Genomic DNA, 23,006 nt, shown 5'->3' with positions numbered 1-23,006 from the left:
AACTTAAAAAGAGCCTAAATATATACGTAAGACATGGGGCCATTGTTGCGAAGAGTAGTAAGGTCGAAACGGTAATGTCATCCTGAATGTCAATACAGTGCTCCGCATAGAAGGCCATACGAGGGCGGAGGCCCCTCGGTGGGTCGGCCCAAGTCAAGTTAATATACCTCTTGTAAATGTCCATCTTGGTGATCTTATTCAACTTCGACTGTGGGAAAAGGATGTGAGTGGGACTACTGAAAGGGAGGAAAGCAGTCATTATTGACACCCACGAAGGTGAGGAAACTAGAATCTTGAGCATACTAGCATCGAGCACGACCAGTAGGGTTGGAGGCTACAATCGAAGTTGAGGAACAATAGGCCAAGTAAGAATAATGTTATCTACCATGAGCAGAATCCGCAAATCCCTCGAGTCTGTGAAGTAACCACACCAAATCGAAGATCATACAAAGTTTGAAGGGATGAGTATCGAACTCTGCCAAGCTAATACTAGTAGTAGTCGACTGACAGTGAATGAAGTGATGAAGAAGAGTTTGGAACCTCTCCACCGAAGCCTAGTTAGTGGCCAATAGAGGGGGCCCCCAAACGGTCAAGCCATAAAGGACAGTAGGTCTAACTAGGGAGTCTAAGATAGATATCTTAGACTTGGTATCTTGGAAATGGTGTCTGAAGCACTATCTCTCAAGCAAAGCAAGTAAACACAATCCCTTGTTGACCCGCGCCATCATGGCTGGTCTCAAATTGAAACGTGGCCCAAAAACCCTGATGCCCAAATAAATGTAGTTAGAAGTCATCTTGATCTCGATCCCTTAGAAAAAGAAGTGGAGATGTGAGGTTTTCAAGCACTTGAAAACCATAACCCGGGTCTTACCCAAGTGAACCACCAATTGTTGAGAATCATAAAAAGAGGCCAAGCGTCCAAAAAGATGTGTAACCCATTAGGGAAGGAGGACAAGAGCACCATGACATTAGCAAAGAGAAGGATTGAAATCAAGACTTGATGAAGAGAACACTTGTCCTTGGGAAGTGAGAAGCTCTTCAGATATGTCTCAAGCTCATCAATGTATATACCAAACAATGCAGGAGAAAGTGACAACCTTGCTTGACCCCAATAAAACTTTGAATGAACTTGGAGAAACCTAGAGGAATCTTGAGATGACCAACCATACTCTTGTAAAGTCTCATGATGGCCACAAGTAGAACCTCGAAACCCCAATGTTTATGAGTTGTTGAAACAATGCCAAGTAGGGGACAAAATCAAAGGTTTTGCGAAAGTCCACAAAGCAGCAGTAGACTTTTGCCGAGCGGTGCCTAGCCTCCTCAATGATGGCCCTAAGGGTGAGAATATGGTCTGTAATCTGAAAATTCGTTCTGAAACAATCTTGGCCTCTGGCCTTGCAACCCAATCTATCCAACTGTCTCGTGAGAATATTGTGTAGAACTATGGCATATAGTTTGGCAAAGGTATGTCCGATCATGATGGTCCTGTAGTTGTGTGGATCAAAGGCCAACCTAGCCTTGTGGATCGAGAGAATAATATGGCTAGACCAAGATGACAAAAAGTACATTGAAGTTGTTCTTCAACTCGAGAAAAGAACAAAGATTTTTCAAAATTGTTCCTTGATATAGGAACAAGAAGTGTAACCCTCATCTAAATCCTTCATGGAGATACTGAAAATTCTTGGAAATCCCTTATTCCAGTTTCAAATATTAGAACTCTAGGAAAGGTTAGGAAAAACTATGGATAAGAACACTGATGGAAGCTTGCCAATTACTGAAATTTGACTGTATGAATTTTTTTTAGGATCTTCTAAAGTCTAGAATATCCATTATACTCCTAGAGATTTGAAACCACTCTCAAACATTCTAACTCTAGGAGCTTTCAAAACTGCCTAAGTGTGGATGGATCTACAAACACAATTGAAGTCCACCTGAGATTAGATGTTTTAAATTTTGTTTTTTGAAGTATGGAAAATGCTCATTTCGAAGCAAAGTCCACTCACCCTTGAGATTTTCTAGAAGAAAAAAGGAAGCAGATCAATTTAGAAGAAGAAACTAATAATAAAGAAAGCGAAAAAGCAAGTTTTTTTAAATCCAAGCAAGCAAATTGACCAAGTTCAAGAAAGGAAAAATCAGAAAAAGAACTACCAATAAAGCAAAGTGTTGATGTCTTCATGGAAGTCCTTTTCTATAAATTTATGAATTTGGCACTTCATTCATTGACAAGCTATAAATTGAACCTCTAGAGTTCAAATTTGGGAATTTTTTTAATTTGATTGGAAAGGCAAAGTGGAGACTTTGGACAAATTTCGGAATGAATATTATGCTAGTTGAAGATAATTTCTTTGAACAAATCAAAGCTTTCATATCTACTTAAAGTTCTCTTTCCAAGAATTCCAAATTCTTTCAGGTTTAGAGGCAATTTTTAGGTAATTTTTCTAAATTTCTTTAGAATTCCCTTAAGGTCTTCTGATTTGATTGATAGGTTCAGAACGAATTTATGCAGATTTAATCTGCAAATTCTTACAGTTGGGGCAGATTCAACGTTAGTAATTAGTTTAGGACAGAATTTTAGCAAGAGTTAAGAGAATTCCTTGCTTTTTTCATGCTTACAGTCCTAATTCTTTAAAGAAAACTCAAATTTACAAAGGATTGGATTAATAGGAAAATTCAGTGAAGAAATTTCTCAATAATCTGCCCAGTGTAGGATGACTATTTGGCAAAGTGTTGTAAAGTGAGTAAATTACACAAACCAACTGAAGTCCCCCAATCCAAGTTCAAGTGAGGAAATTACACAGATCAACTGAAGTCCGTCAATCCAAGCAAGGGAAATCCTCATTTCATTAAAAAATCAACCACTCAAGTCTATAAGGTTGTGAAATTTGACAAAATGTTGATAAATTCTTCAAACCATCATGGAATTTGTCTTGAAAAGATGAGAAGTTTGTCTAAGGCATGGAAAAATCCACAAGGTAGCACCGAGTTTGCTCGAGGAAACTTAGAAAATCCTTAACTCATGCTAAAGTCCGCCATGAGAAGTGCTAGTGAAAGGAAAGAAAGAAAGAAGTTAATTGAGTGTGGGAGATTCCTTAAAGCACATCAAATTCCACTCTCCAAGCATGAAAATACAAGAAACATGATGAAATCTGTTTTTGCAAGCAGGAAGAAGATATTTCTAAGTGGGGAAGTCCTCAAATGCTATCAAAGTCTGCTCTCTCATGATGATAAATTGGTTGAGTGTTGACAACCTAGGTGAAGAATGCAGACCAAGAGATGAAATTTACTCTCTGGAGGTAGAGAAAAGTTGGAAAATTGTGGAGTCCAAAGTCATTTGAGGTTGAAATCACCAAGTATCCAAAGAAAATTCCAAGTGGGAAAGAGGAAAAGGCCAAGTTTCAAAGGGAGAATTTGGAGTTTATGAATGGAAAAGAGAGTGAAATCACTAAGGAAGCAATGATGAAAATTGCCAAAGTATGGGAAATTTCCTAAAAGTCAAATGTGAAAGTGCATTTCCAAGGACGAGACTTCATCATTTCCAAAATTTGTATGGCCATTTTAGATTAAAGGAAAGATTGAAGTCATTTTAATGAGTTATTGACAATTTTCTCAAGGTTGTTTTATAGGTTTGAGGCAAGCTCATGATAAGGAATACAAACACAACCAAGGACTTCATCACTTACAAATAATTTCAAGACAGGAAGGCGGATGGATGTACTAAGGATGATCTCAAAGATATCTTCTAGATTTCAAATTTCACACCAAGAAGTTCTAGATCATGGATCAAAGATGAAGAAGAGCATTGAAAAGGGGGAAAATTCCAAGTTTGAGGAGGTTTGAAGATGATGCAATTTGAAGATATTTTTTTCCAAAATCCCAAATGCCCAAAGTTGAAGGAGATGTTCAAAGCCAACTTCATTCAAAGAGATAAGAGTGCTGACATGGCAACCACCTGTCTACACCAATCATATAATTTCAGGAGTTTAATGAACCCAATCTTTTTTTCCATCAAGATAAGCTCCAATGAGTTGTAATGATTTGATTGGACAATGAAGCAACTAACCATAACTAGGGTTTCATTTTGTAATCTTGGCCATCGATATCAAATTGATCTTAGCCCTTCATTGTATTTTTTGAGCTCGTACATAGGACCCCTCCTCTCTTGTTTGGAAAGAGATTTTCAAAGACATCGTTGCATAAACACTTTAAATGAAAATTCATTGTTCAATTGTTGGTGAATTTGATAACTTTTGCAAGTTGCATAATTTTTTGTCTGTCACCAATGTAGATATTTTTTTCAAGTTGTTAAATTTAATGAAAGATTTGATTAGAATGTATAATGTGGAATCAATATATTCATACCTTTTATAGTTATATGATTTTCAGTTATTTTGCAAGGTTATTTTGAACACTTGAAAGAAATTGTAACTTCCATTACCATATTCCTTGTTCAAAATGCTGGTAAATATGTGTAATATGAAAATCCTTTGAATCCATTAGAAGCTAACACCTTTGTTGTGTAGTTGTTGAAAATGGTGAAGCAAGGATTGGTTTGTTTTTAACATTTGCAAATTTGTCCCAAAAAGTTTATATGTCTAGTTTAGAGTTAGAATAATCTTCCTCGGTCCTTAATCTTTTTCTTTTTTCTTTAAGTCTCAATAGAAGTAGAATCCTAAAGCTTAGCAAAATCATTCAAAGAGATTGGAATTATACCATGTAAGTCCCCTTGGAGGTTTTCAGTGAATCATCCAACCGCGAGAGTCTATATTGAACAGAAAAATCGCATGTGCTTGGAACCTTGGAGTCTACATTATGATCACCTAGTTTAGCACATTGGAGACTTTGTGCAAGAGAGGATAGAGTACCCCTGGTATTTAATTCTGAGTTGTTTGTGTCATAAAACACACACCAACAAGACTGCTCTGGTAGTTCTATCTCATATGTAAAATTCTTCCAAGCCTATCCAGTCAACACGAGTTCCCAAGCTATGATTTGTTTGTGGGTAGGAGATGCTTGGGATGGTGGGAAACATTCATGTGTTAGTATTTCAATGTTCTTAGTAGTAAATTTATGGTCTTTGTTGAAGCATATAGACAAATATTTTGAATAACTGTATATATACATATCTGGCCATTCATATGTTTGATAGTATTCTGAAATTGAAATCTGAATATGTCCGTGCATTCATATATTTCATTTGATACAAGTTCACATATATTTGATGTCATTGTCGGCATGATTGCTGATGCCAATCCTTGGATGATTAACGGCCTGTTTGTATAAATGCTGATACTGAAATAGCATTATCGATCATACAAGTTCCATGTGCGTGCAATGCACACTATTGAGTTGGTGATTATACATATCGATTACCGTTAGCATTTGTTATATGTTAACACACACTTGATTAGATACCATGGTGAATGGTCATGTCTCTAATTAGAGACATGCCCATTCACCAACGTAGCTACTCATATGTTATGTATATTCAAGGAACTCATTCTTGTTGATACAGAAATGAATTAATAGCAAACAAGATCTGAATACCAATACAGTTCTGCGATTAGAAGCATTTTGTCATTTCTGAAGTTTTGTACATGTATATGTAAAAGTTCGATTACCGTTAGCATTTGTTATATGTTAACTAACACTTGATTAGATACCATGGTGAATGGTCATGTCTCTAATTAGATACATGCCCATTCACCAATGTACCTACTCATATGTTATGTATATTCAAGGAACTCATTCTTGTTGATACAGAAATCAATTAATAGCAAACAAGATCTGAATACCGATACAGTTCTGCGATTAGAAGCATTTTGCCATTTCTGAAGTTTTGTACATGCATATGTAAAAGTTCTGCCATGTATTGCATCGATCAACATTGAAGATTAAATCTGCAACATATCAATATTGAATCAGTAAGATTCAGAAACTGAAAAAATATTCTATAAGTCTGATATAAACTTTTTAAATCTTTACATGGTATCAAAGCCTCGTTAAGGAACGATTATATTAAGTTTGAGATTTTAGATTTATACCTTGAATTATAGCCACATATTATTCTTCTAAAATGTCAAACATGATTAAGATTTGAATACTGTCTTGCAAATGCTGACAACTTCGCATCTTGGAAACTTCAAATAATAATGTTGCTAAAAGAGAACAAGTTAGAATCTTTTGTGAAAGAAGAAAAGGAAGAACCAAAAGATGATCCACAAAAAACTCAATGAATTGAGAAAATGAGAAAGCCATGAAAATTATAGTGGATGCAGTTTGAGATCATATAGTACCTATAGTAACAAAACATGAAACAACATACCGCATGTTCAAAGCCCTCAAAAATGCATTTGTAGTAAATAATACTGGCAGAAGACTTGCCCTTAAAAGACAAATAAATCATATAAGCATGAATAAAGGAGAATCAGTAAATGCATTTTTCATGAGAATCACTGAATAAGAGATCAATTGCCATCAGTTGGATACGAAATTGACAATCAAGAGCTATCCCTAATAGCATTAGGAGGATTACCAAATTCATGGCAACCATTTGTACAAGGTATAAGTGCAAGATCTAAACTTCCAAAATTGGATCGATTAAGATCTGAGTGTCTTCAAGAAGAGTCAAGACAAATGACTTAAGGAAAACAAAAGCCTATAGATGAAGACATTCATGTTCTTAACACCAACTCTCATAAGAAAGGTAAGAAGAACTTTAAAAGAAAAATAAATTTTCATGGAAAAGGATCATCCAACCAAAAGAAAGACCTATCTAAAATCTAATGTTTCAAATGTGATAAATATGGACATTATGCACCAAATTGCCTTGATCGATCAAAACTTCAAGCCTCATTTGCTAAAACTGATAAGTCAAACATAGATCAAGATCCTGAGTGGTATGCCTTCTACTCAGCATTGTCTAGTCAAGTATCAAATGAATCCAACACTTGGATAATTGATAGTGGATCTTCAAGGCACATCACATCATACCAAGACAATCTAGAGAGCATGCAAGTAGAAATAGATGAAGAATTTACAATTGGGGATGATTCTGCACATTCTATAAAAGGAATTGGAACTTGTGCTATCAAACTGAAATAAGGAAACTATTCAACTCTCTGAAGTACTATATGTATTTGGTATTAAAAATCTAATATCTATATCAGCCCTTGAAGATGATGGATATAGAGTTACATTTATGGAGGGTAAAGTACTAGCATGGACAAAGAATTCAACTATAAAGAAGGCTCAAACTATAGGTATGAGACAAGGACTTTTATATGAACTTTGCACTAAATCAAACGAGGCTCTTATTCATGAGACCTTAGACTCAAATGAAATCTGACATCGAGGATTAGGCCATATCAACTTTCATGCTCTAACCTCTATGGGGAAGTTAGTAATTGGACTACCTAAATTAGGTTAATCACATAATGATGCTTGTAAAGGTTGTGCCTTTGGGGAAAAACACAAAAATTTCATTTCCTAATAGTTTGACTAAAACTAAAGATGTGTTTGAATTAGTTCACTCTGACGTATGTAGACCCATGTCAATACCATCCTTAGGAGGATTCTTGTACTATGTAATCTTTGTTGATGACTTCTCTAGGAAAACATGGATATAATTTCTTAAGTGCACGAAATTAGAAGAGATTCTTAGAAAGTTTAAGAATTCAAAGCTATCACTAAAAACTCCCTAGGAAAGAAAATCAAAATTCTAAGAACATGTAATGGAAGAGAATACAATTCTGAAATATTTAAAGAATTCTGTACAAATGTTGGGATTAAGATGGGGGTTCACAGTTGCCTACAACCCTCAACAAGATGGAGTTGTTGAGAGGAAAAATAGGACTATTGTAGAAGCTGCTAGGGCCATGATATATGATCAAAACTGAAGCATGTCATTTTGGCTGAAACATCTAATACAATGGTATACATCTAAAACATATGCCCTCACTCACATTTGGACAACAAAACTTTTGAAGAAGTCTTTTCAGGTGTAAAACTAGACATTAGTCATTTGAGGATATTTGGATGGCCTGTTTACATCCATGTACCTAAAGAGAAAAGGACAAAATTAGAACCTACTAGAAGGAAAGTAATCTTTGTTGGTTATAGTGAAACGACAAAAAGGTTACAGAGTATACATACCTAGACAAAAACAAATAGAACTCAGTAGAGATGTCATATTTGAAGAAGACACTGTTTTCAAAAGAGGACACCTAAAACCGTAGAAGAGGTTCTCACTCCTGAGATTCAAAGGGAGTACCTAGAAGAGACTACAAGTGGAATATGAGACTCCTAAAATTTAAGAAGAGAATCTTGACAATAATCCTAAGAGGTCACTTTGGGGAAGGAAGATAATAGAGGAAGGAGATCAATTTGCAGCACCTAAGGGAATATTCAGAGAAAGCAAAAAACCTCACAAATTAACATATAATGCTTTAATGTGTGAGATTCCTAACTTTGAGCCTGCTAATGCGTCTAAAGTTATCAAGCATCAAGTTTGGAAAGATGCTATGATAGAAGAATATCAATCAATACTAAAGAATGATGTTTTGGATATAATTCAGTGTTACACGGGGACTCGCACCCCCCTCCTAAACCTCAGAGTACGCATCCCTGAGACGTCCCCGCTTTGGGTACTCATGTACCCAAGTACCCCCACCTTCGCCATTCCACAACCATGCTGCCATTGGAATGGGGACTTGGATTTCTATTTGAATTTTGATTTTTGAATTTTACTATTGGGTATGTAATTTGTTACTATGTTGAATGTTCAATTGTTCTAGGTCATGTTGCAATTTTGCTATGATCAAGTATTTTAATTTGGTATGTTCTACTGAAACATCATTTCATAACAAGCATTTCAAGTTCTATATGTATACTATACAACGTCCCTCCCTGCCCCTTCCTCCCCTTGCTGTTGTCCCGTGGCCGTCCCCTCGCCGTCTTGAAAATGAGGCTCATTTTCCCCCTGTCTCGAAAATTCGTCCCGACATCTTGCCGTCTTGACACACCCCAGTACTGGTGTTACATTGATATAATTCCTAGACCAAAAGGGAAATCTGTTGTTTCATCCAAGTGGCTCTTCAAAGCTAAGCTTGCTACAAATGGTAGCATTGAAAAACATAAAGCACGATTTGTAGCTAGAGGATCCTCTCAAAAGGAAGGAATTGATTATGAAGAAACTTTTGCACCAGTTGCCAGATACACCTCAGTTAGAGTAGTAATAGCCATTGCAGCCACCAAAGGTTGTAAAATCCATCAAATGGATGTGAAAACTGCCTTTCTAAATGGAACCATAGAGGAAGAAGTATTTAGAGCAACTTGGAAGGTTTTGTGATTAATGATGCATCTTCTTATGTTTGTAAATTGAAGAAAGCTTTTATATGGACTTAAACAGGCTTCCTGAGCTTGGTATGAAAGGATTGATAAATATCTTTTGGGTCTTGGATTCTCCAAGAATGATGCTGATCCAAATCTTTATTTTAAAGTAACTAATGGTGATATGTTTATATTAATCCTTTATGTTGAACTTGATGACCTTTTGATTATAGGAGAAGACCACCTCATCAATCAGTGTATGAAAGAATTGGCTTTTGAATTTGACATGAAGGATTTAGGCAGTTTTCATTACTTGGATTGGAAGTCCGACAAAAGTCAGTAAGAATCTTCCTAAATCAAGAGAAGTGCACTATTGATGTTTTGAAACGATTTGGAATGTGGAAATATCAACCTATGTCAACACCTATGGAAATAATTTACACAAACTAAAAGAAGTAACAGTTGAGGCCGGACTTATAGATCCTATTCTATATAGATAGATAATTGGATTTCTGATTTATCTTTTGAATACTCAACTGGATATCTGCTATGTTGTAAATGCCTTGAGCCCATTCATGTGTGAACCTTGAGAGATACATCTTGTTGTTGTGAAGCATATGTTAAGGTACCTTCAGGGCACCATTGGGTATGGACTTAGATATGAGAATACTAGTTTGGAACTGCATGGATACACGAATCCTAATTGGACCGGCAGTGCGACAGACCAGAAGAACACATCAGGATGTTTTAGTTTGGGATAAGCTATGATCTCATGGATTTGCAGAAAGTAATCTTCGGTAGCTCAAAGTTCAATTGAAGCATAATACATTGCAGTCACAATGGGAGCAAGATAAGCAATGTGGCTTCAAAAACTGCTTGTGGGACTATTTGGTGAGCCTCTAAAGCCTACCATCATTCACTATGATAATCAATGTTGCATCAAATTATCTGTGATTCTAGTATTTCACGATAGATCAAAACATATAGAACTTCCTTACCGCTATGTAAGAGACATGGTAGAAAGGAAAGTAATTCAGTTGGAGTATATTAATAGAAGCGATCAAACAATTGACATTCTCACCAAGCCTCTTCCTAGAGTGAAAGTTGACCACTTCAGAAAGAGGCTTGGTATGGTTGAAATGTAAGTTAATGAGATTGAGTCTCAAAATTGTAAATTTGTATTAATATAAATAAAGATGTTTAAAGTGTAAACTCTTTGGTCATATGTGTGACTTTATGACTTCTGGGCCTATCCTTTGAACATTATTGAAAGGTGATGATCTTTTAATAATGAATTGTTGACTTTAACATTATAAAGTGATGACTTTATAATGATTAGATTACTATCATGATGAATATCGTGAGACTTGATATTCATGAACATATCATGATAGTTAATTGAACATATTACTAGATATCATGAGACTTGATATCAGCTAAAGATCATTATATTCTCTTGTCATGGTAGATATTATGAGACGTAATATCTATGGATATACCATGATATGTTATGCTAGACATCATGAGACTTGATGTTAGTGCACATACCATAACTTAGATATACATATAAGAAGAATATCATGTGACTTGATGTTCTTAAGCATATTATATCTTTTATTATCACGAGATAGGTGATATCACCCTGAACTTATTGAAATATATGGTTCTTGTCTACTCTAGCTAAGAGGGAGTGTTAAATCATATAGCTTCATTCAGACAAATACTTTGAATAACTGTATATATACATAGCTGGCCATTCATATGTTCGATGATATTCTGAAATTGAAATCTGAATATGTCTGATGCATCCATATATTTCATTTGATACAAGTTCACATATATTTGATGTCCTTATCGGCATGATTGCTGATGCCGATCCTTGGATGATTATCAGCCTGTTTGTATAAATGCCGATACTGAAATAGCATTATCGATCATACAAGTTCCATGTGTGGGCAATGCACATTATTGAGTTGGTGATTACACATATCGATCACCGTTAGCATTTGTTATATGTTAACTAACACATGATTAGATACCATGGTGAATGGTCATATCTCTAATTAGAGACATGCCCATTCACCAACATACCTAGTCATATGTTATATACTTTCAAGGAACTCATTCTTGTTAATACAGAGATCAGTTAATATTAAACAAGATCTGAATACCAACACAGTTCAGTGATTAGAAGCATTTCACCATTTCTGAAGTTTTGTACATGCATATTTAAAAGTTCTGCCATATATTCTATTGTTCAACATTGAAGATTAAATCTGCAACATATCAATATTGAATCAGTAAGATTCTGAAAATTAAAATTCATTCTATAAGTATGATATAAACTTTGTTCAAGAGAGTATAGAGTACTTTATTCTGAGTTGTTTGAGTCATAAAACACACACCAACAAGACTGCTCTGGTAGTTCTATCTCAGATCTAAAATTCTTCCAAGCCTATCTTGTCGACACGAGTTTCCAAGTTATGATTTGTTTGCAGGTAGAAGGAGATACTTGGGATGGTAGGAAACATTCATGTGCCAGTATTTCATTATTCTTAGTAGTAAATTTATGGTCTTGTATCTTTATTAAATAGTATCAGTCTTTGATGTGAGAATTTCATCTGCCCTTTCTCACATATGAACACCTTCAGCATAATTACAGGTAAACAACCTGAATACAAGGAATGCCTTTTTATAAAAGAAAGGATAGGTAGTGCCTGAAGTTACCTTCATTGAGTAAGGAGGTTATATCTTCAGAGAAACAAGCAAGCTTTACTTTGACAAGCGTAAAAAATCATGTTTGAAAGGCTTCAGTTTTCCAATAAATATTTCATCATTCAATTGACTAATATCTGATACATGCTAGAGGGCCCTTGCAATGCAATTCGCTAAGTGGTGGTGGATTTGGGATACTGTTATATGAGTGTAATTAGCTCACTCGTGTTGCACAAATAATACCTTTACACCCATTCTGATTTCAATTGGTAAATTATCTCTACAATAAAACTCTATATTCATTGGGTTCTTATTCCATTCATTTATGAAGCTATTCTTTCATATGTTAAACATGAATATCTATTTCATGCCTTCTTGTCAATTCTACATAAGATAGATTATGCACTACCTTTCATCTTCAATATGAATACACTCTGCTATGTATCCATACATATTAGTGTACTTATCTACCTTTACATTCCTTTGTTATGTGCTGTTGGTGCCGTACTAGTTTTTTGGTTATACTGCAGCTCATTAAGTATGGCAATGATTTGTTTGTGCATTGCTATTATCTATGTGGAAACTAGCATTGAATTTAGTTGGTGGAGGAACCATTGGGTTTACAACTTTTGTAGGTTACAATCTTTACTGGTTATCATTCCTGAGGTGATCATTGACTTAGTAATGGAGTATCATACCTCTTAAACAAGTCAAATTCTAGTAAACTAGTCATGGTAATGTAGTTTTTATACTTACATTTGTTCCTTTGCATGCTTGATCAAATTTATGTCAATACAAACATCTTATTGCATATGCCAATCATATGTGTATGTGTGTGCTTCCTGTCCTTGAAATGTAAGTTTAGTTTCAAACTTCTATTTTGTAGGCTGCACTTATTAATATCTTTGTGATAATGAATTCTCAAAATCGTCTGTATAAGAGAACTGAAAATGTCATACCTAGTGCATTTATCACCATATTTTCTATAAGTGAATAATAATTTCTACTGTTTTAGAATTGTGATACAAAAACATGGCCGTCAAATGCGGGAATTGCGGATCACTGCATACTTCCGGCAGTGCTTTGGTGGAAGTTCAGAAAGTATCAAAACATATAAAGAGCTTGCTCATGCCTTGGCTTCTCATCCTCCTTATCAAGTTGCCATACAAAGTATAAAGATTGTGCATCTCCACTGTCAGGTTAATGCAGTTATTTTTTAGACCTAGCTTTACACATTTAGTTGTGAAGTAATGCATTTGTCTCTTTGGATGTCCATCCTAAAACATTACTATTAGGCTCTACATAATTTTGACTTTGAATTTAGGGAAAATGTGATAGTTTCTTATTTGTCTTTAAATATAAAATGTGGATTTTACTGGGAGAAGTCCAATTTGTGTCTGACAATCTCAGTGCATCGTTAAGTTGACCACAGTATGAAAATGCCTAGTAATTTGAAAAAGTGGTTCTGGTTTCATGATGAAAATTTAGTGTATCATGCTGAATGTTACTAACAATACATTTTAAAATGGTTTTAGGTACCAGTTAACGAAATATATTATAGCTTGAATGGTACCATTGTAGGTCTGGCAGTCAGCTCTAAGAACTGCCCAAATCCATTTTCACAACCAATTTGTGTGGGACTTGGTAAGTTTTCAGACCTTTTAAAGATCATTAATCTGTATGATTTGATTACTTGTGCACATGCAACATCTTTGTCTTTTTAATTTTATTTGAATCCTATTTGCAGTCATTTTCATAAATTGGAAAGGTATGGAAGCATTAAGCTAGAGGAAGGGAATCAGGGAAGTAATACCTTTTGTAGTATTTCTCATGATAAGACTTTGACGCCTTCCATACCTTGTCTAAGACCTTTCATTAATTTAAAAAAAAAAATGGTTTTATATTAAATTTGGAGCCAAATACAACATATCAACTAGTCAGACATATTGGCAAGATAGAATAATCACCACATGGGGGATATGCCTTTTACATTACTGAGCAGACAAATGACAGAGTAGAAGTAATGTGTAGACGAAATAGGATACTAGATCAACGCTTTGAAAATTTTCCCTACAATTCTACCTACAAGAAAACAACTCAGATCTTATTTAGTTGTGCTATGACTACTCAAACAAACTTCAAATGGTAGTGGTTTTGTGAGTGGGTTAAGAGTTGCAGAATCTACATTAGATTGAGTGAACAAGCCAAGAGAGAAAGACTAGAGGTTCTTCCTGGGCGAAAATAAGTCCAGCACTGAAGGATATGCTCTGGAGCAAGAGCGTGCCCTAGACCGTCTTAGTGTACCGTTGGAGGTGGGGTGCCACTGACGAGTGTACCCACTACGATGTCTCATAGACCTGGTGCGATTGGAAGTAGGAGAGAAAAGTTTCCACTTCATGCCTAGGCAAGAGACACTCGTGAGAAAAAGGATGTGATAAGCTGATCTGAAACTTGACTCGAAGGGAACCAAAGCTGCAAAGTGTGATCGCTGAGCTGCGTAGCCTTCTAGAGGTAAAGTGTAAGACATTGCTGGTCAGTGTATCTGAAGAAGGATGAATGAGACCTATACTCCCTGATTAGGCAATGAAACGTTCCCTTGATCTTGTAGAAGATGGGACAACGGAAGATGAAAGGTATTTCCATTTCCACCTTTGTTAGGTCACAATGGCAACAAACTTGATCCACTCTATCAATTTGATGGTCAGTTTGAATATGGAGCCGATGGGAATAGAATCTAAAGGAACCCAAAGAGATGCAGAGGACGTGACTCCAGCGGCGAGTTAGATAGAAAGGGCGCAAGATACCCCATCTTGAATATCCATATAGTGCTCAGTGTAAAAGGCCATCCTTAGACAGAGTCCCCCTTGAGGGTTGCTCCAAGTCGTGATAATATACTGCATATTGATGTTGAGTCGAATGTGCCCGTTTAACTCTGTTGAGAGGGAAGGAGGTGAGTGGGAGCATCCAATGAGAAATGGAAGGGAGGGAGATGGTCAATCTCGATCCCGATCTAGTCTAGTAAAGTAGAGGCCTGGGTATACCAACAACAAGATCGACTTGCAAAGTCAGAATCAGCAACCAGGTCAGAAGAAAAGTAGGCCAGGTAAGAATATTTGTGATGAGTGCCAATCAAATCCACAAACCCTCAAAGGCAGTGAAGGAACCAAACCATATTGAAGATGGCCCTGAGCCTGAAAGGATGGGCAACACCAAACTCTACCGGAATGATGTTGAGAGGAGTAGACCATTGATATTTGATAATGCGCTAAAGGAGAAGAATTTGGGCTCTCTCAACCAAAGCCTAATCAAAATCAAGGAGGGAGGGACCCCACACAATAGAGCCGTAGAGTACGGTTGAACTAACGAAGGAATCCAAAGGGATAACTTGGATGTAGTGTTTTGAAAGTGATGTTTGAAGCATTGTCTCTCCAACACGGCTAAGGAACTCTACCCCTTGTTGACCTTGGGTTGCATGGTAGATCTCAAACTAAAATGGGGTCTGGAGAACTAAACCCCAAGGTAAGTGTAAGAGGATGCGATCTCAATCTCCAGGCCTCGAAAATGGAATTGGAGATGGTAGTTCTTCAAGCAGTTGAAGAACATCACTAGAGTCTTAGCTAGGTTCACTACTAACTGTGGTAAGTCACAAAAGGAGGCCAAACCATCAAGAAGCCACTGAAGACCCTCCAGAGAGGAGGCGAAAAGAACCACATCATCAGTGAAAAGAAGAATGGAGAGCCGAACCGGGTGCAAGTAGAAACCCTCTCCGAGGAGCGAGAAATCTTAGAGGAAAGCCTTGAGCTTGTCGATGTAAATGCCAAACAAGGTGGGATAGAGAGGGCAGCCCTGTTTCACACCAATGGTGCTATGAATTGGATTGGAGAACCCCTACAGAGTCCTAAACTTGCTGACCATAGTCTCATATAACCTCATAATAGCCGTCACAAGAGTCTTGGAAACCCCAATGTCTCTAAGCCTTTGAATAAGAGCCCCCTGGGGGATAGAGTCAAACGCTTTATGGAAGTCCACAAAACAGAAGTAGACTTTCGCCTAGTGGTGCCGGGCCTCCTCAATGATAGTCCATAGTAAACAAGACATATGTATCAGTTCAGTTTTGATAGATAATAAAACTATCAAAAACAGCTAATTGGTACCATTGACATCTGTTTAATGATCAAAGATTTTGAGAGAACTGTGACATTTTATGCTAACCATTACTGTATACAAAAGATTTAAGAAGATATCAAGGCCTTAGATTTATGCTTTCTCTCCAGGTTTTAGCTTCATGTTGGGATCTCTGAGTTGGAAGGATGCACTGATGTTTTTCGTTGGACTTGACCTCTTCATGTATGGCATTGCTGCCCTCATTGGTGTGGAAGTGAGTTCGGCTTGTCTTTTTGGGCCTCTGTATGTTATCTTCAGCAAAATCTTTCTCATTGTACTGCTTGACCAGCTACAATAGACCTTGGGGGAAGGGCCGATTTTCCTTTTTGTTGTCAGCCCGTGTTTCCCCATATAGTATCTCGGATGCTTTGATTGTTAGGAAGCCCTCTCTCAATAACTTTATATACTTCCACTTAGAGATCTTCAAAGTAACTGTTTCTTGCTCAAAATATTGTAAAAAGTGAGTTTAATTAACAAACTCAGAAAGAGCCCTACTATTACCTTGAAACTTCTCTTCATCCTTTTAAGTCCAGATTTGCCAGAGTATCTCAGCAGAAAGTAGAAACCAATTCATCATTTTGGACACATTATTGATCTTACCAATAAGCCATCCATCCAATTAGTATTTATATTCCAACCATGAAAATCAAAGCAGAACATGCGCCATATTTCTTCAGCAACAAACGGATGGAAGAAAATATGTTAAACATTTTCAGGTAGTTTGCATATGCTGCAAATGTCATCCTCTTTATTCAGAAGCTTGGATGGCAACATTTGAAGGAAGAGGAGCCATCTGAAAGAAGCCTTCTTTGGCTCTATGGTGTTTTTCCAAATGCCATAAAGAACACCCTGCCTTCTCTAATTAGAGAAATTAAAATTGCAGTAGTTATTAACTCAGATTCAAGTTTCAACAGTATTTTGACAAGCCCAAAGTTTTCTGAAAACTCGGGATGTGACAAAAACTTGTGAAAAACTAGGCAATAACTTGACAAATTTATTGAACATTTGAAAATACATATTTTCTAAAAATATTCTAAAAAACACACATATACTGAATTTGTAGAACATATTTCTGATTTCCGTTATATTCTAATCAAAACTTAACACATATTATAGACTGAAAACCAAGCACAAACGCTGAAAAAAAAAAAGCACAATTAAATCCAAAAACATTTCAATCCCATTCATTCATCTTAAATATTATAATAATTGAATAGAGAATACAACTACATGTTTATATGTATTCTGTTTGTTTTCATATAGATAAAACTAATATTAATAAATATTATTTTAAATAAATAATTGTAAAAAAATTGTAAAGCATGGAATCTGGATAACTTCTGCCTCAATATAATTTAAATTATTCATCTATTAAAAATAAATAAATTTAAATTATAAAATTAAATATAATAAAAAAGTAAATAGTAACATTTGTTTTATTTGAAGGAATTTTTTTTATACTTTTTGGAAATCTTTACATATGTATGTACTCAACATTAATTGAAATCGAATGTATATTATGTGTTTCCTTTCAAACAGATTCAAAAGTATCTACTTCTACTCATGCTGCCGTGCCATAGGTCGCTGGGAAAAAAATCCTCCTGTGTCGTGTCGAATAATGTATCAAATGAGCTATCTAGAACTTTTTGTTTTCGAAATTACTCATTTGTTTTTGCCTTTATTTTTAAGTCTTGGCAACTTTTCAACACAAATCACTGCGAGTTTGAGTATTTGTGCATTGAGCAAGAAATCGCTGAGTATTTCAACTATGGTATCAATTATACTAACTAAATATACACACTTTTTTTGATAGAGAAAATCATATTAAGTAAAATGTTGAAAAAACCTTCACATGGATGGATGAGGGGAGATTATAGGGAGTCCATTGGAGCATATTTTGAAGGTTTCATGAGTACTGTGCAAGACTCACCAAACTCCCAAGTCTTTGAGCTGGGAGAGTGAAGTTAACTAGATTCCCGTGTTGAGTTTGGCTGAGTCTTGGAAAGTACTTGGCAAAGCCCTGCTCAAAGACTCCTTAGTTTCAGGCTTGGACTCCCAAGTCCTACGCTCAGCTTGAAAATAACAGGCGTAGTGGTTAAAATCTCAAATTATGAGAGTTTGAGGATCACAGCTTGTAGAAAAAAATTAGATTTATTATATTCTCTAAATGAATCATTACTTGGTAATTATAAGGTTTTGTTTTGCGGAGTCTATGCTGTGTCCAAGTCTGAGTCAAACTTTGAGCCCGAGTCCAAGTTTTTGAACTATGTGTTGGATAGATCTTACGAAAGAAAGCGAGGGTACATAGTTGAAAGAGACTTAAAGCTGGACGGTATCTACAACAATTAAGGAAGAAAAGACATTTTTACAATATATATATAAAATTTTTTTGGCAAAAATGGAAAACCATTATATATATTATATATAATAACAAAATATTAAGCATGGAGAAATGGTGTAAATGTACTTTTCAGTAGTTGATACATGAAGGATAGGGTTTTCACTTCTCAGTACTCTGAGTTCATCCACCATAATTGCCATCTTGCTTACCTTTACTCAGAATGCGAGTGAATGTCCCACAGTTTTGCTATATGAGAAATTGTGAGTGCTTGGCTGACTTATGGAATTGCTGATACTCTAAACCTACTACTAAATGAGGAAATCTACAGCCGAATTTTCTCTTTAGCCAAGGGAATTATAAACAATGAAAGGGAGAGATAAACTATGAAAAATTGAAATATTCTTAATTATGCTCCCGTTTTTTCATCTAGTTGAGTTTTTTCATCTGAAATTCTAGAAATTTAGACTGAATTATATAAATTCAGAATTCAAGATATCGACTTACTCTGTGTGCAGGTGTTGTGAGCTGAATTTGTATATTTAAGGGTTTGTTTCATGTAATTACAACACTTTGACTTATTTTGTGTGCAGGTATTGTGAGAGGAATAGATATATTCAAGGGTTTGTTTCATGTAATTACACCTGTTCCAGTAAGGACTTTGCAGAACGTGGACACATTTTTGCAGGGCTTTACAGAAGTACCTATGTCAATCTTACAGGTATGTTCAAATTTATTTTATTATTTTGAAGTTTTCAAAGGTGGTCAGAGCATTTCTTGTGTATAAAAAAATTTCTGGTTTGGACTTCTTTTCTTTAGTTTTCTCAAGTACAATCGTGATCTTATGTGGTTATTTTGGGATTAGCTGCAGTGGTTATTCATCACGCAATGTTGTTTTTGTTTATTTTGAACTAATAATTCAATGATTAATAGTTAAGTGACTACAAAGCATAAATGAATATCATTTTTGTTTATTTGGAACTAATAAATCAATAAGTTATAGTTTAAGTGACTGCAAAGCATAAAGCATTTTGGGGTGCGTACATGGTGAGCATTATGGCTTTTTATTCAGCAGCAAATTTGACAGGAAAAATGTGGTGGGCTTTTAGTGATTTCTTTTCTGCATGATAACACTCAAGGGTCTTGGAATATATTATAGTCTGCTATCAAATTTAGTTTAGCTGTATTGCTAACAATTTCTTTTATGTTGCAGGCACAAGGTCTAACTTGTCCATATATGTCATCCAATGCAATAGCAAAGGAAGGTACTGGTTCAGCTATTATACAGGGTGGCAAGCGAAGGGATACAAAAATGGATAGGATTATTGTTCCACAGTAAATGTTCTTGTATTTAAAATCTAACCCGTTTATGAATCTGCGGCATCTTTTCAAAGCATAGCTTGAGCATAACATTCAAAGTTTTTTTTTCCTTCCTTACTTTGCTTGTAAGCGGACTTAATTTGAATTTATAACCATTGTTATCATTAATTATGAATATGTGTTGTCACACACCAAGGTATTGAAATTGTTGTAAAATGTTTTTGAGTCCCACCCTGATTCCTCCCCACTCTTCCCACAAGTCCAAATTGCTGAAAGGCTGAGCTAAAACTAGGTTAATCGTTGCTCAAACTGGGCAACATGATTCATTGGGTTTCTTCGCCCATCCTAAGCCATATCCTGCATCACTTAGATTATAACTTGAGGTTTACGAAGGGGAAAAATAATTGAGATAAAATGATTACTTAAATCCTTTTAATGCCCACCTGAATTACTTAAGTATTTAATACTATAAACCTTACATAGTAACTTATTTGGTCTAGTATTTTGATTAAACCTTACTACTTATTTGGCCTAGCATTTTGATTAGGTCACTCAACCAGCCAATGGAAAGATGTTATGCATCTACATTTGCAGAAAAATACTCAGATCTGATTAGAATGCTATACCATTTTTCCAAAAGTAATGACATATCTCTTACATCATTCTAAAAAAATTAAAAAAATTCATTTTACATTTTATGTACTTTTATTTACACTTTTAATCAATGGATTGTCCTCTTCGGATCCACCAATATACAGTCATTTGTTTGATTTTATTTTTAACACATAGTAAACCAAAAAAAAAGGGTTGCTACAATATATGATTAAGTAGGCCAGCTTATTATTTTCTGTTACAATATTTGATTCCCTTAGTGATCTGATCTGTGATCAACATCCTTACCTTCAAAATCAATCAATTTCCTCAATCACATTGTATGTTTGTAGCGGCATTGTTGGTATATCTTTTTTTTTTGCTTCTTTCTTTCTTTCTTTTGAAGTTTTGCATGCTATTGTTTTGTATATTTAGTCACCATTTCAAATCCTACTCAATTATACATGTGAAAATTTACTACTCACTTTTGAAGCTGTCATTGCAACTAGTTTGTCACCTAAGGCACATGTGATCTAAAACTTGTTTTTGCTTATGTAATCAACAATTGAAACATTTTGTCTTCGGACCTTTAGCCGAATTTTTTTTTTTTTTTTTTTTTAAAGAATATGAATCTTATTTTAATGAGTGTCTTCCTATTTATGAGTTTTTTTAATAAGTAACTTTGTTATTATATTTATTATTTTTCAAATTATTTAATGTTAAATTCAATTTATGCTATAACTCTCATACTTACCTTTTTAATAAATACTCTTTTTTAATATAAATTTATTAAATGATATTTATTTCAAATTTGCCTTTCCTTTTGACATTTTACAATTTTTTACACATTACTATATTTTTTGACCTTTATTTCATTGTTTCTATCGCCTTCAAAATGCAAATATGTAAAACATGCTCTCCGTTGCTACTATTTTTTAACATCATTTATTAAGTTAATCAACCAATTGTCTTCCATTTGATTTAAAAGTGGGATTTTAAAACTCTAATATTTACTATGGTGGCAACTACTCAATATTACACTCTATGCTTACAATTGACTTTTTTATGCTTCCATAGCTAGGGTCATCCCTAGATCTAAACTTAAGCCCTAGGGTTTTACTCTTGATGACACTCCCTACACATCTTGTGGAAAGTCGAGGCTTCGTAGTTCGCTCTAAGAGGAGTTTACTCCTCTCCTCTTGATGAGATATTTAATCTCTCTTTAATCTTGACTATTAATGGGATTCTATGAACTCCTATCAAAATAAAAGATATCATTTGCTATTAGTTGTTGGTTCCATACCCATCATTATCACTAATTAGTTTTACTAACTTGCACATACACAGAATGGTCATGTCACAAATCACACAGTGGTTATCTTGAGCATGCATCATAACATATATAAAGGACTAGCTCATAGACATCACATATAGAATGAGCAACTCCAACATATATCACAAGGACAATAGTGGTTGACTCAAATAGTTCTTTATATTGGTTAACTATCCGTTGTCCACAATACATCTCAAAGAGAAGGAATCTAGGTGCATTACGTATTATACCATGAGTCCCATTCCTTTCCTTGATATTTTGCACCAATGGATAATTGGGGAGAGAATTTGATGTGCCCAATAATACAATGAGGTTTGGTCTTCAACCTAGCAATGCAACGTATACTATTTCCACATCAAGCTATGCTCAAAATCATAGTAGGAGATTTGGTCAAATTATCACATACCTATTCTTCATTAGGCTACTTATCAAGATAGAAAATGTCTTCCATATTACCTTCTATAAATTTCCATGTCTTTCTTATTAATGCCTATGCACACATCAAGTTATAATTGTAAAATATGAAAGTTCGATTAAAATAATTTACTTGGGAACATTCGAGAATGCTGTCATTGTCACTACGATTAGACCTTATCCTCCATTGTGTCCACCATTTCTTGCAAGTCTGCTTCGCTGCTGCTGGTCGTTGGTTGCGTTGTGGCTTTGTTCAATGGTGACAAGGTGGGCTTCTTGCCCCTAACTTGCTCTGGCCCTTTAGACATTTTTGTTGCTTGTTTGGCCCCTGCTATTGGGTCCCTTTTGTTCCTTTTGCAAGCTCTTAGGCGGCTGCTGCTAATGACCTTGGGCCTAATGTTAGGTTGGGAAGGCTTCCCCTCCCAAAATCTTTAGCCAAACTTAACAAGAGTTATGGTCATGTTGCTAAGTCTACTTCTATTGACACTCCAAGAGTAAAAGCTCATCCCATTTCTTGTGCCAAGACCTCACTTGTGGTGGTTTGTGGCCCTGATGTGGTGGAGAATATTTACTGCTACTAGCAACGTGGGTTGGTGGGTATAATTGCAAGTCTTTGGCCTTATCTCTCGGATCCTCACTGTTGGGTAATTATTAGTTGGAAACCCCTCGTTTCTAGTGATTTTGACCTTTACCCTAGTGTTAAGGGTTTCTTTATTGCTATCTTTGTTATTTTGAAGATTAAGATCTTATCGTGAGCAAGATGTGGGTTTTGGGGGGATCATTCCCTTTCTACCAAACCTTGGA

General features: G+C 35.4%; 1 protein-coding gene across 6 annotated transcripts in view; it reads left to right on the top strand.

Moving 5' to 3' along the window:
- LOC149552946 (Pre-mRNA cleavage complex II protein family) overlaps positions 1–20,053 on the top strand; it is an 84,752-nt gene extending 64,699 nt beyond the window's left edge. For 4 of the 6 annotated variants that reach the window (XM_089788490.1, XM_089788493.1, XM_089788492.1 and 1 more), the window contains exons 7-10: positions 13,058–13,241; positions 13,578–13,686; positions 19,138–19,265; positions 19,758–20,053. In XM_089788490.1, the coding sequence (XP_089644616.1) occupies positions 13,058–13,241; positions 13,578–13,686; positions 19,138–19,265; positions 19,758–19,883 (547 nt within the window). In that variant the 3' untranslated portion in view covers positions 19,884–20,053. The remainder of the gene's footprint in view (positions 1–13,057; positions 13,242–13,577; positions 13,687–19,137; positions 19,266–19,757) is intronic. The other 2 variants (XM_089788495.1, XM_089788496.1) reach the window with 1 other exon arrangement.
- The last annotated feature ends 2,953 nt before the right edge of the window (positions 20,054–23,006 follow it).

This window comes from Cupressus sempervirens, chromosome 6 (genome assembly GCF_028749045.1).
Source record: "Cupressus sempervirens isolate cs-2001-9-10 chromosome 6, ASM2874904v1, whole genome shotgun sequence".
NCBI lineage: Eukaryota > Viridiplantae > Streptophyta > Pinopsida > Cupressales > Cupressaceae > Cupressus > Cupressus sempervirens.
This window is presented reverse-complemented; position numbering and strand designations above follow the sequence as displayed.